The sequence below is a fragment of the Dipodomys ordii genome, unplaced genomic scaffold, assembly GCF_000151885.1.
Source record: "Dipodomys ordii isolate 6190 unplaced genomic scaffold, Dord_2.0 Scaffold39, whole genome shotgun sequence".
Lineage (NCBI taxonomy): Eukaryota > Metazoa > Chordata > Mammalia > Rodentia > Heteromyidae > Dipodomys > Dipodomys ordii.
The window spans coordinates 12,107,122-12,122,100 of record NW_012267255.1 but is presented as its reverse complement, the minus strand read 5'-3'; the positions used below and the strand labels follow the sequence as shown (position 1 = coordinate 12,122,100).

Here is a 14,979-nt window from a genome sequence, read left to right as displayed (position 1 = left end):
GTATTTTCACAATTAAAAAAAAAAGTTGGTGAGGCACACTCCTCAAACCCTGTGTACATTCTCAACTGACACATCTTGGGTTTATACCCAAGTTTGAGATGGGCCAAACAATCCCAGTGTCAACTTCTCTCTTCTACATTTTGAATATAGTTCAGATGTTATAATTAATCAATCAACATTATCTCAGGTCAATATATATATATATTTTAATAGGCAGATATTTGTATATTTCAGACTTAGATGCAGTTTATCTCTTTTTTTTGGGGGGGGGGAGGTCTGGTCGTGGGGCCTGAACTCTGGGCCTGGACGCTGTCCCTCAGCTCTTCAGCTCAAGGCTAGCACGCTACCACTTGAGCCATAGCACCACTTCCAGCTTTTTTTTTTCTGCTTATGTGGTACTGAGGAATCGAACCCAGGGCCTCATGCATTAAAGGCAAGTACTCTACAACTGAGCCACCTTTCTCCACTGCAGTTTATCTCTTGAAATGTATGGGGGGGAGGGGCCGAGGAGAGACTAACTACGGCTTCAACTTAAGAACCAGGCACTTCCTTTAGCTTTTTTATTCAAGATGTATTATACTGCTTGATCAACAGGTTCAATTCCAGATGTTTGGTGGATAAATTGGGGATAGGAGTCTCATGGACTTTTCCTGCCCGAGCTAGCTTTGAATCACAATCCTGATCTCAGCCTCCTGAATAGCTAGGATTATAGGTATGAGCAACTCATGCCTGGCTTTACAAGCAATATTTTGATTTCAAAGCTGAACTGGATGATGTCTCCTTACCTTTTCAACATCTGCCTTGGTTGCATTAGTATCATTATCCAATCTTTCGTAACTCTGCTGTGCCTTTTCTGCCTCTCTACATTCTCTTTCAAACTTCTTTTTACTCTGTAAAAAAAAAAAAAATTCAAACATTACACTGAGGGCATAAAATAGATTTAATTTGTTTAAATAACTTTAAAATGCTACCACTGTGTGTTGTGTAGAAATGAACTGCACACTAAAAGTAAAATTTGTCTTTATGAAAATAACTATTAGAAAATAACTATTAGAAAATAAGAAAATAACTATTACAACAAATCTGTGTTATAAGCAGCAGACTATAATTATAGACTATCAAGGAAAAAAGAGACCTATTATATCTCATATACATAAATATAAATCTCATTTCCTGCCCTCCCAACCACCAAAAATGTATGTTTTTTATTATAAGTTCACTTTCAGCAGGTCATTTTTAGTTTGTTCCTTTTTAAATTTCATTGGTTGATTGTGATACCTGCTTTTATACTTTTTTTTTTTTTTGTCAGTCATGGGGCTTGAACTCTGGGCCTGGGCGCTGTCCCTCAGCTCTTCAGCTCAAGGCCAGCACTCTACCACTTGAGCTACAGCGCCACTTCCGGTTTTCTGGTGGTTTATTGGAGATAGGAGTCTCACGGTCTTTCCTGCCCGGGCTGGCTTTGAACTGCGATCCTCAGATCTCAGCCTCCTGAGTAGCTAGGATTACAGGCGTGAGCCACCAGCGCCCAGCTTGCTTTTATACTTTTTGAGTAGGATACTGAGTTGAAATATAAGTATCCCTCCAAATGGGTGTGGTATTGTTTCTGTTAAGTTCTACAGGAATATCATTTGCCTAGACCGAGATCATGTGAAAAATAAACTTTGACTTGTAAAAGCTACTTACTGAGCCATTCTATCACTATATGTATATCTATATCCATACCCATGTGAATATATACATACATAGATATAGTTCCAATGCACTTTAATAAGTCTTCCCAATTTAAATTTAATAAATCCTCCTCCATTTTAAATGTCTCCAAAGTTAATTCTAACATATTAGGAATTCTGTCAAGTTCATTCTCTTGATTAAACTTGTCTCAGAGCATTCTTTTTTATTTTTGCCAGTCCTGGGGCTTGAACTCAGGGTGTGGGCACTGTCCCTGAGCTTCTTTTGCTCAAGGCTAGCACTCTGCCACTTGAACCACAGTGCTACTTCCAGCTTTTTCTGTGGTACTGAGGAACCCAGGGCTTCATGCATGCTAGGCAAGCATACTACTACTAAGCCACATTTCTAGCCTCTCAGGATTCTTTTTTCTTTCTTTCTTTCTTTTTAACTTGGACCTAGTGTATAGCTGTTTCCTTGGGATTTCCCCTTTCCATGATCCTGGGGATTCCTGTATACTGTTGTCCTATTCAGACCTAGTTCCTAGTTCCATGTTTCTCCTTTCTAGTTTTACTTCTTCATTCTGCAGCAACATGGTCAACAGCAGCCTCCTAGGTTTCTCAGAAGTTTTTGAGTCTCTATGACTAAAATTGCCTTTACCACCATTCCCCATCCCCCACCACACTCATTCCCACCTTTCTAGTATTGGAGAATGAATGATCCAGATCCTTACACATGCTAGGAAACCACTAATCCATGTTACCATTTTTTTTTCATTTATAAAAGTTGGCTGTGTATAGAATTTCTAAGTAGAAATCATTTTTCTTCAGAAGTTTAAAAGTCCTATTCCACTATTTTCTAGTTTTCTATGTGACCCTCCCTCCCTTCCTTCCTCCCTCCACCCCCCCCCATTTCATGTTTTGAAATTGTATAGATTAGATCTGTGTTAGGTACACAGGAAACATGTCTTTCAACTTAAGGGACATTTTCTTGACTTAGTTTGACCCATTCAGGAAGCTTATTATATTGAAAATGAAATTGGCAAGTTTATCCTCTAATTTTAGATTATTTTTACTTTTATATTATAATCCCTACCATTTTTGGTCTTGGAGATTTCTTAGACTTCATCTCTCATTCTTCTTAGTGTGTTTTTTATTTCTACTACATGAATTTTTTTTTGTGGGTGTGAGCTGAACCTGGGGCTTGAATTTAGGGCCTCAGTATTGTCCTTGAGCTTGTTGCTCAAGCCTAGCATTCTACCATTTGAACAACTCCACTTCCACCTTTTGTGGTTTGGGTTTTTTTTTGGGGGGGGTGGGATTGTTGTTATTGTTGTTGTTTTGGTGGTTAGATAAATGCCTCACATACTTTACTGTCCCAGCAACTGGCTTTAAACCACGATCCTCAGATCTCAGCCAACTGAGTTGGCTGGGATTACAGGCCACCAACACCCAGCCCTTGTCTTCTTTATATTCTTAAATAGTAGGCTACCTTATGTTCATAAATTTAATATTCCCTCTATCCCCATTGAGAAAATTAACATGTTCGTTTTCCTTGTTTTTAATGTTCATTTCCTGTTTCCTCTAAGTTTTTTTTCCTGAACATTCATTTTGATCTCTAATGTGCACAATTAGATGTTTCTTTAAATGTCTGGGGAATCTTTGGCTATATGCTGTTGTTTAAAAAGTAAATTGAAGGCTCTACAGGTGAGGCTGGTGAATTATGGTCTTCCCTTAAGGGGAAATGGTCAGATAGTTTCTTTAGAAAACCCCTAGGATCAGTATCTATAATGATTTTTTTTTTTTTCTGTCTCTAGTTGATTGGGATTCTCCAGAGAAAGCCTCTTCCAATTTCTTGCCTACTCGTAGCCTGAAGAAAGAAGATCTGACATTTTGTATTTACCAGCAGTTATGAGCTACTAATTTTGGTGGAAATTGAGGTTAGTTACAGAGAACTTTTTTCATGCTGATCCTGGGATTCAAACTCAGGGCCTGGACACTGTCCCCCAGCTTCTTTTGCTCAAAGCTAGCATTCTACCACTTGAGCCAAAGCTCCACTTCCAGCTTTTTGATGACTAATTGGAGTTAAGAGAACTACAGACCTTCCAGCCCAGGCTGGCTTTACTCCATGATCCTCAGATCACAGCCTCCTGAGTAGTTAGGCGCCTGGGCTCAACCAAAGTATTTTTATATTAAGTATCTTTATTTGTGGAATACACCTGGATAATAATTTTCTTGTAACAGTAAAACTCTCATAGCACAACAGTATTTTTTAAAACATTTCCTTAACCATTAAATAATATTGCATATCATTATACAATTCAAGACATACTCCAAAAAACATGTCTTCTTTAATTATGCTTTTGGTGGGCAGACTGATAATTGCCACCTCTGTTCTTCTACCCTTACTTTATAGAACCTGTTTCCTAATATAGAAGCTAAAAATAACTGGAGCATGAGCAAGTAATCCAATGTCATGAAAGATATCTATGAAGAAGTCTGCTAGGGGGTTCTGGATTTTTTTTTTTACTTCCCTAATAAAAAGGGACAGTTGAAAAAGAAATGTGTCTGGGTACAGCTTACTTGAGGAGAGGGTGTTTGGTACCTAAAGTCAAGTGTTAGTCATCAAGGCAAACTGCCAAAGCAAACAAACAGAAAAGATCATTCAGCACCTTGGTCACACGTTTGAACTTCTTGTCAGTTCTGGACCTGCTCCACTTCTGGGCTCTGTTCTTATAAATGTGTGCCCATCCTAACTAGCACTGAAACCTTCATCTATCTTCTCAGTCTCTGACCATTCTTTCAAGATTTCTCTCACATGCTGCTTTCCTCTGCCCTCATGCAAATTGCAAGGGCTGCCTATTTCATTATCATGTCACACTGTCCCAGTTATTTATATCTCTAGTCAATTATTGCAGACTTGTTTGGAAGTCTACAATTTTTTGTTCTCTTGACTAAACAAGTCACAGAATTAGGAAATAAGATTCTTTACTTGCTCCTACATATAGGCAGAAATTAATCTGTCAATCTCCTTCCCTGGACTGCAACCCTGACAAAAACAAGAATCATACTTATTTTATCTAACCGGGGACCAGTACATGTAAAGGACAAGCATTTATAGGATTGAAGACACCCTTTTTTCCACACAATGCCCTGAAGAGTTTTGATGATTCTCACTTACTTAGGACTTTGCAACCTTTCTTATTAACTGTCATCTGTTTGAAAGGCAAGTCAGCACATATCATCGACAATGATTTGTGACACCAATTTTTAAAGAACAACAAGATCTCGAGTGTAGGAGTCTGTTGTTTTGTGCAAATGAAACACATATGCACATTCATTAGGTGTCAAATAATAAAAATGCTAATGAATGCAATTTAAAATTTAATCAATAAAAACATTCCTTAAAAGTCTTACTGAGACCAATTAGAAACTCAAGATAAAAATGAAAGCAGATGATTATTACACCTGATTCTCCATCAGCACTGGTAAAGAATCTTTTATTAGTATCAATTGAACAGTAGAAGATTAAACTCTGAAATAGGCCATTTTTTTAAAAAAGGAAGGAAAAGATAAAAATACTACAAATATATACGTGTGTTCAACAACTTTCAATCTTAAACAAGTCTTTTTTTCCCCTATCAATCACAGAGTAAACAATATGAAAAACTTCCTTCATGATAATTATTGAAAATTATCAGAAAAATATGCTGGTAAATAGAAAATTGCTTCAAAACTTAGAAGTTCAAAAAGAATGTTTTATACTATAAAAATCATTTAGCACAACATTTTAAGCAAAGAGTCTAATGTTCCATTTAGATACCTTATTTTTCCAATTACGATATATCAGAACTTTGAAGAAAAAACACATTAGCAAGTACCTTAGAACAATTTTAAATGTTTGTACTTTTTTTTTTGGGGGGGGGGAGTCCTGGGGCTTGAACTCAGGGCCTGGGCATTGAGCTTATTTTGCTCAAGGCTAGTACTCTACCACTTGAGCCATAGCATCACTTCTGGCTTGTTTTGCTGATGTGGTACTGAAGAATCGGACCCAGGGCTTCATGCATGCTAGACGAGCACTTTACCACTAAGCCACACTCCCATCCCCAAATTATTATCTACTTCAATGCCCTAAAGTATTTTTCTTTTCTATTTTTGTTGTTGTTGGTCCTGGGGCTTTAACTCGGCCTGGGCACTGTCACTCAGCTCTTCAGCACAAGGCTAGCACTCTACCACTTGAGCCACAGCGCCATATCTAGTTTTCTGGTGGTTTATTGGAGATGCATCTTACAGTCTTTCCTGCCCGAGCTGGCAATCCTCAGAACTCAGCCTCCTGAGTAGCTAGGATTACAGGAGTGAACCACCAGCACCCAGCTATATTTTTTTCTCTGATTGACAGGCTTAAATTAGGATCATTTTTAGAATTACAGATTAACTAAAAGAAACATATACCTTATATATTTTAGTTCAGTCTCCTCATTTTTCACACACTAAAAAATGAGGTCAAGACATCTACTGAGTATTTCACTCTAAAACGACACAGTACACATTCTTCTCAGCAGCTCATGGAACTGTCTCCAAAATAAACCGTATCTTGGTTCATGTAAGGAACTTAAGCAAATACAAGGGGATTGACACAATCCCGACCACAGTGGAATCAAGCTAGTTCTCAATAACAAAACATACCGCAGAAATTACTCAAATACATGGAAATCGAACAGCACACTACTAAGCAACACCTGGGTAACAGAAGAAATTAAAGAAGAAATTAAAAAGTTCCTACAATTCAATGAAAATGAATACACATCACAAAGATACTTGTGGGATACAGCAAAAGCAGTCCTGAGGGGCAAATTTATTGCCCTCAGTGCCCACATCAAGAAAATAGAGACAGACCAAGTAAATAATCTCATGGTGCAATTAAAACTGCTAGAAAAACATGAAAAAAAAATGGAACCTAAAGTTACTAGATGGAGCCAGATAATCAAAGAAAGAGTGGAAATTAATGAAATAGAGAATAGGAGAATCATAGCCAAAATTAACCAAACAAAAAGCTGGTTCTTTGAAAAAATAAATAAAATTGGTGGACCTTTGTCAAAATTAAGAAGAGAGGAAATCCAAATCAACAAGATCAGGGATGCCATAGGAAAAAAATCACAACAAATACCCAAGACATACAAACAATTATAAAGAACTATTTTCAAAAGTTATACTCTCTAAAGAAAGAAAACCTAGCACAAATGGATGCATTTTTAGAAAAATACAAGTTGTCCAAACTGAGCAAAGAAGAAATAATTAAATAAGCCAATATCTTACAAGGAGATACAGGAAGCAATCAGAAGTCTTCCAATAAGGAAAAGCCCAGGACCAGATGGTTCATAACGGAATTCTATAAAACCTTTAAAGAAGAACTAATACTCATACTACTCCAGCTCTTCAGAGAAGGAGAGAAGGAAGGAGCTATCCCAAACTCATTCTATGATGCCAATATCACACTCATCCCCAAACCAGGCAAAGACCCAACCAAAAAAGAGAACTACAGACCAATCTCCTTGATGAACACAGATGCAAAGATCCTTAATAAAGTTCTAGCTAACAGAATCCAGAAACACATTAAAAAAAATCATACACTACGACCAGGTAGGCTTCATCCCAGACACGCAGGGATAGTTTCACAAACGTAAATCAATAAATGTAATCCAATACATCAACAGATCCAAGGTCAAGAATCACATGATTACCTCCATTGATGCAGAAAAGGCTTTTGATAAGATACAACATTCATTCATGTTAAAAGCTCTGGAGAAAATAAGAATAGAAAAGGATGCCCACTGTCTCCACACCTCTTCAATATAGTCCTAGAACCCTTAGCCACGGCAATAAGGCAAGAAAAAGACATTAAAGGGATCTGCATAGAGAAGGAAGAAGTTAAACTATTCCTTTTTGCAGATGACATGATACTATACCTTCATGATCCCAAAAACTCCATCCCCAAACTCTTCCAAATATAAGCTACTTCAGCAAAGTAGCAGGATACAAAATCAACCCACAAAAATCAGTCACCTTCCTGTACGCCAACAATGTACAAGCAGAGAAGGAAGTAAAGGAAGCAACCCCATTCACAATAACCCCCTCAAAAATTGAATATTTAGGAATTAGCCTAACCAAAGATGTACAAGAACTATTTAATAAAAACTATAAAAATTTAAAGAAATTACAGGACACCAGGAAATGGAAAGACCTTCCATGCTCTTGTATAGACAGACTTAATATAGTAAAAATGGCCATACTGCCAAAATTAACATACAAATTCAATGCAATTCCTATTAAAATCCCAATTACATACATTTCTGAAATACAGAAAACAGTCCAAAAATTCATATGGAACAACAAAAGACCTAGAATAGCCAAAACAATTCTAGGCAAAAAAGACAACATGGGAGGGATATCCATGCCGGACTTCAAACTCTACTAAAGAGCCATAACAAATACAGCATGATACTGGCACAAAGACAGACCCGAAGACCAATGGAATAGAACAGAAGATCCAGAAATAAAACCACATGCATACGGTCAGCTGATATTTGACAAAGGAGCCAAAGACACACAGTGGAAGAAACACAGCCTCTTCAACTACTGGTGCTAAGAAAACTGGGAGGCAAGCCGGGCGCTGGTGGCTCACGCCTGTAATCCTAGCTACTCAGGAGGCTGAGATCTGAGGATCGCTGTTCAAAGCCAGCCCGGGCAAGAGAGACTGTGAGACTCCTATCTCCAATAAACCACCAGAAAACCGGAAGTGGCGCTGTAGCTCAAGTGGTAGAGCGCTTGCCTTGAGCTAAGAGCTGAGGGACAGCACCCAGGCCCAGAGTTCAAGCCCCACAACCGACAAAAAAAAAAAAAAAGAAAAAGAAAACTGGGAGGCCACATGCAGAAAACTAAAAGTGGACCCCAGCCTATCACCATGCACCAACATCAACTAAAAATGGATTAAAGACCTTAACATCAAACCTGAATCTCTGAAACTACTGCAGGACAGAGTAGGAGAGACACTTGAACTTATAGGCACAGGCAGGAACTTCATGAACAGAGTCACAGGGTCACAACAAATTGGAAAGAGACTTGACAAATGGGACTACCTTAAAATAAAAAGTTTCTGCACAGCTAAAGTTATAGCAACCAAGCTAGAAAGACAACAACTAACTGGGAAAAAATATTTACCAGGAATATATCAGACAAGGGGTTAATATCCAGTACATACAGGGAACTCAAGAACCTCCCAAACCTAACAAACCAATTCGTAAATGGGCAAGGGAACTAAAGAGACTTTTCAGAAGAAGAGATAAAAATGGCAAAGAAACGCATGAGGAAATGTTCACCATCCCTGGCTGTAACCCTGAGATACCAGTCAGAATGGTCCACATCCTAAAGTCAGCGAACAACAAATGCTGAAGGAGATGTGGAGAAAGAGGAAGTCTATTACACTGCTGGTGGGAATGTACACTTATACAACCACTTTGGAAAGCAGTCTGGACGGTCCTCAGAAAGCTAAATATTGACCTCCCCTATGACCCAGCCATACCACTTCTAGACATCTATCCTGAACAACAGGAAACAGTATACAAGGACACATGCACCTTCATGTTTATTGCAGCACTATTCACAATAGCCAGGATATGGAAACAACCCATGTGTCCCACCATAGATGAATGGATCCAAAAATTGTGGGATATTATGCAGCCATTAGAAAGGACAAAATAATGGCATTTACAGGGAAATGGATGGAGCTAGAAGAAATCATGTTGAGCGAGGTAAGCCAAGAGCAAAGAGACAAGCGCACATGGTCTCCCTGATAAGTGGATGTTAAATCCAAAATGTAAGGTGATACGACAAAGTTAACAAGACTTGAGAAACAAAGGACTTCCACTCATCTGATCGAATCACTACTAAATAACCCCATGTTGCTGATCACATATATGGTATATATGTGCACACCGGAGGGAAACCAGGAGGACGACACAGAACTAGAGGGAATCAGGGGAAAACATACAACAGTGGGACCCATCAGCTGCACTGAACCTTGATCAAAATGAACTAAGCAAATCAATGGCAGCGATGGGAGGGAGGGAACGAGTGGGAAAGAGGGAATAGCTGACGCTATGCAAAACAAAAGAAATGTATATATCACCCAATGTGGAAGAAATAACTGTATTGTCAAAGCTCATAGAACTCATAAATGTTATAGACCGTAATAGACAATTTCTCCCATGAAAGTTAGAATGCGTTTGTGACTTTAACTAAGCATCACTATCCCACAATACTGGAAAATTTGGGAAATTATGTAATCACTTAATCACAATAAAGAATTTGAAAAACAATGAGGTCAAAGAAATTAAATCCTAAGAAAATTTTCTAGAACTAGAATCTTGGTTCTCTCAGTCAAATATGTATCACGGTTTCCCTACTATTTCTTCCTTCATTAATAGTTAAAAGGTAGGGGAAAAATAAAGGAGGAGGTAACAATGCTCTATAGGAAAGGTACTCATTACCTTACTCATGTAACTGTAACCCCTCTGTACAGTATTTCTACAATAAAAAACATACAAAAAAAGAAGAAAATATAGTTAAGAGGAACTACTAAAAGTCTGAAACAGTCTCACTACACATTTATAGTGATACAAAGATTAGAGAATTCATAGAGTTACACAGAACAAAATGACATATTGATCTCACATCCTTTGTTTATTCTTTACAGGTTATGATAAAAAAAATTTCAAAAAACTGTCAAATTACGAATCATATATTGAAGCATATTAAATTCAAACAGATATAAGTAAACAGAATTTAAGGGTAATCTAGATTACAAAATTAAACTAAACACACTAACTCACATTATCCATCTGTTTCCAGCACATATCAAGGTATTGTTGAGCTTTTCGTCCTTCTTGGAGATGCTAGAGTATAACCATCACCAAAAAAACAAAGCAAAGCAAAACAAACAGAAATTATTACATTTAAATACTAAATAAATTCTAGAGTCCCAAAAAGGATCTTCACTTTTTACAAGTACTACACACATACACAAACACCCCTTTCTCCAGATACAGAAAGAGTACAACCTATCTATATACATTTTGTGTTGGAGTATTTCAAATATAACTTTTAAAATAATGACTAAATTTTTAGGAGTTAACAAAGATTTTCTACAAAGCATCAAGTAATAAATATCAACTTTGCAAGCAACATAACTTCTATCATAAATACTCAATTCTGCCTAGGTAATGCAAAGGCAACCACAGACAAACTTTAGGTCAATAAATCAGAGTTTAATAAAATGTTATTTGTGGACAACAAAAAATTTTATTTTATGTAAATTTCACATGCCATAAAATATTTCATTTTTTTTCAAATATCTACAAAAGAAAAAAAACTCTTTAGTATCTGGCAAACAAAAATATGCAATAGTCAGGCTTTAGACTGTGTACTACAATTGTTGGATCTTGGTCTTGAATACAAAAGGATCCAGAAATTGGCAAGTCTAGCTCATAACTTTTATACCAGAGAAATTTAGTAAAACAATAAAAAAAAGGATTTATGCTCACACACTTTTTTTTTTTTTTGGTTGGTCATGGGGCTTGAACTCTGAGCCTGGGTGCTGTCTCTGAGCTCTTAGGCTCAAGGCTAGCGCTCTACCACTTGAGCCACAGCACCAGTTCCAGCCTTTTCTGTTTATGTGGTGCTAAGGAATCAAAGCCAGGACCTCATGTACACAAGGCAAGCACTCTACCACTGAGCCACCATCCCAACCACTCATCACACACTTTTTTTTTTTTTTGGTCCGGTTGTGGGGCCTGAACTGTGGGCCTGAGCGCTGTCCCTCAGCTCTTCAGCTCAAGGCTAGCGCTCTACCGCTCTACCACTTGAGCCAGAGCGCCACTTCCAGCATTTTTTCTTTTTGTTTATGTGGTGCTGAGGAATCCAGGGCCTCATGCATGCAAGGCAAGCACTCTACCACTGAGCAACCTTCCCAGCCCATCATCACACACTTTTTTAAAAACCAAAGTAATTCTGTGAAAAAATATTCCATACAGCTACTGTAACCAGATAAAAATTACCATTTTCCTTTCAGTTTTCAGGTCATGGGCGTATCTCATTAATTCCCCATACACTCTGTGCGCCATTTCTTCTGCTACTACCTCTCGTTGTCCTGCATAGTCATTTAACTCATTAAGGATGTTAAAAAAGGCGATACACGAGGTAAACCTGGCAAAAAAGAATAATAAATAAAAATGGTGCAATTTATTTTTTATTTCTGTCATAAAATTTTTAGTGAGGTATAGACTATACTGAACAATTGACAAATTTAAACATTATGCTACCTAAATCCCAGCTACCAGTTCTAAATTGATTTCATATGGAAAGAATCCTACATTAAACTCAAGTTGTACATGTCGGCTTATCTTCAAGTAGCCTGAAACTTATAAACAAACGAATATTTGGGACCAAAAAATAATAAGAATACTACCTGTAGGCTCTTTGGGCATAGTGGAATCGCTTAGGTTGCCAACTGACTGGCCTGAGCTTGGGAATGAACTTGGATCCCCAGGCTTGGCAGCTGAGCCTGTTGCAGAGATGATGTGCTTGCTTGCTCTCGAGGACAGAACCTGCCAATCATACCACTCAAATGCATCTCGAAGACTGATCTACACAACAACTTTGTTATCAGCTCTGGATGCAGCTGTCTGTTTGCCTGCCCACATCCTGAATGGAAGTGCCATTATGGTTGGCATCAAAGGGATAAGAAGGGTCAAAAATAAGGGTAAAAATGTGTGTGGAGGGAAGGAGAGAAACAAAGAGAATCACTATATTACAATGTATGGATCTACTTTGAAAGATTGACAGCTCATACAGAGTTCTACTAAAAACAAAACAAAAAAATCCTAACAATTATACAAGTGTGTTTGTTAAGTCTTATATCTTTTTGATTCTGCATTTTACAGCCAGACTCCCAAATAGCTCATAAGCAATTTCTCACCTTTTACTCAGGGCTTAAAAACTAACCTAAATGCCAGATACCAGTGGCTCTTGCCTGTAATTCTAGCTACTCAGGAGGCTGAGATCTGAAAATCACAGCCAAGCAGGAAGGTCCAAGAGACTCTTATCTCCAATAAACTACCCAAAAGCCAGAAGTGAAGCTATAGCTCAAGTGCTAGAGCACTAGACTTGAGCAAAAAGCAAGCTTAGGAATAGTGCCTAGGCCCTGAGTTCAAACCCCCAGGAACTGTGCATGCACACATACAGACACACATGCACAGGCACATTCACATATACAAAATTAAAAATCTTTTCACTGTTCATTATCCTTTTAAATTATCCAGCCAGATTGTTTACTTCCTCTAAGTGTAGAATCTCAGAAGCTGAGAACTACAAAAAGAGTGGGAAAGTAATTCTTTTCTTCTGGAGACTAAGAGAGTTCTAGAATATAACGCTTAGAAATTCCCACTTTAGGGGCTGAGAAGGTGGCTCAGTGGTAGAGCGCTAGCTTTGAGCTGAAGAGCTGAGAGACAGCCCCAGGTCCAGAGTTCAGGCCCCACGACCGGACCCCCCAAAAAAAAGAAAGAAAAAAGAAATTCCCACTTTAGCTGGTCACCGGTGGCTACTTTGGAGGCTGAGATTGTTGAAAGCCAGTTCCAGCAGCAAAAAAAAAACAAAAAAGTCCATGGAATGCACGATTCAGTGGCTTGTGCTTTGTGTCCTAAGCTGCTGGATGCCTAACAAGTGAAGCCTGCCCAGGTATGTACCTGGTCAGGAAGCAAGACCCTATTTCAAGTATGACCAATAAAAATCTGGCCTAGAAACATGGCTCAGTGGTAACAGGGCCTGTATAGCAAGCACGAGGCCCTGAGTTCAAACTACAGTGCCAAGGGGGGCGGGGGAGGTGGGGAGAAAGAAGAGCTGGACACAATGGCACCCACACATCCCACTTAACCTCAGGGAACTGTAAAAAGGAAGATCACAGTCTGGCTTAAGCACAAAGTGAAACTATTTGAAAAATAACAAAAGCAAAAAGAGGGCTAGAAGGCATGACTCTAATGGGTTCAAACTCACCATCACCCAAAGGAAATCTCCACTTCCACCATTCTAGAAAACTACTTTAGTATTTATGTTTACAAGATAAACAATAATTTCCTCTTGTATAAGCACTGATTTATTAAAACAAACTTTTTAAATAGCTTCATAAAAAATACAATCACACATTTTTGTTAAATAATAGGTGTATAAGTTTTAAAAAGTTTTTCATATGCAAAAATACACAGGCAGGTCATTTACCTTGGCTCTTCATCTTTGGATGAACGTTTGGGACAGTACTTCTTAACCAGATTTCTATAGGAAGAAGATTTTTTTTTAAATTTAAAACAATAGTGTTCTTGAAATTAAAATACTTCAAAAGTTTCTGACTTAATTATGTTAAGAATTTCAGAATATAAAGCAATGACAACAGCAATGTGATCATCTACTACCATATGATCATTATGTTTTGTTCTTAAAATACTGATACATAGAAAGCTTATTTCTGCTTAAATAAATATGATTTCACTAAGCTGTCAAATAAGAAAAAAAATAAGAAAAATAAGAGTATGCAGCATAAGGACCTATTTTAAAGAAATGCCCTGACCCTTTTAGCTGGCCAATCAGAGACTTTTAATATTAAATAAGGTAAAATGTAAGCAGGCATTGTGTTGTTATGGAAATAAGAGAACAACTGATCTCCCACCATCCTCCATAACTTTTTTTTTTGCCAGTCCTGGGGCCTGAACTCTGGGCCTGGATGTTTCCCTCAGCTCTTCAGCTCAAGGCTAGCGCTCTACCACTTGAGCCACAACGTCACTTCAGGCTTTTTCTGCTTATGTGGTGCTGAGGAATTGAACCCAGGGCCTCATGCATGCAAGGCAAGCGCTCTACCACTGAGCCACCTTCCCAGCCCCCATAACTATTTTTATATGACAATCATTCTGTAATTTCTAATTTTTCTTATTTCCTTTTGTGCTGATTCTGGGACTTGAACTCAGAGTCTGGGTGTTGTCCCTGGTGTTTTTGAGCAACATCAGCTCCACTTCTGACTTTTTTGGTGGTTAATTGGAGATAAAAATCTCACAGTCAGCCGGGCGCTGGTGGCTCACGCCTGTAATCCTAGCTACTCAGGAGGCTGAGATCTGAGGGTCACGGTTCAAAGCCAGCCCGGGCAGGAGAGACCGTGAGACTCCTATCTCCAATAAACCACCAGAAAACCGGAAGTGGCGCTGTAGCTCAAGTGGTA

At 38.2% G+C, this 14,979-nt stretch overlaps 1 protein-coding gene across 1 annotated transcript in view; it reads right to left on the bottom strand.

Moving 5' to 3' along the window:
- Window positions 1-14,979, bottom strand: part of Fnbp1l (formin binding protein 1-like) — a 56,545-nt gene that overhangs the window by 29,883 nt on the left and 11,683 nt on the right. The window contains exons 3-6 of the mRNA XM_013018237.1: window positions 13,992-14,045; window positions 11,777-11,924; window positions 10,553-10,615; window positions 786-890 (exon numbers count right to left, since the gene is read on the bottom strand). Of these exons, the coding sequence (XP_012873691.1) occupies window positions 786-890; window positions 10,553-10,615; window positions 11,777-11,924; window positions 13,992-14,045 (370 nt within the window). The remainder of the gene's footprint in view (window positions 1-785; window positions 891-10,552; window positions 10,616-11,776; window positions 11,925-13,991; window positions 14,046-14,979) is intronic.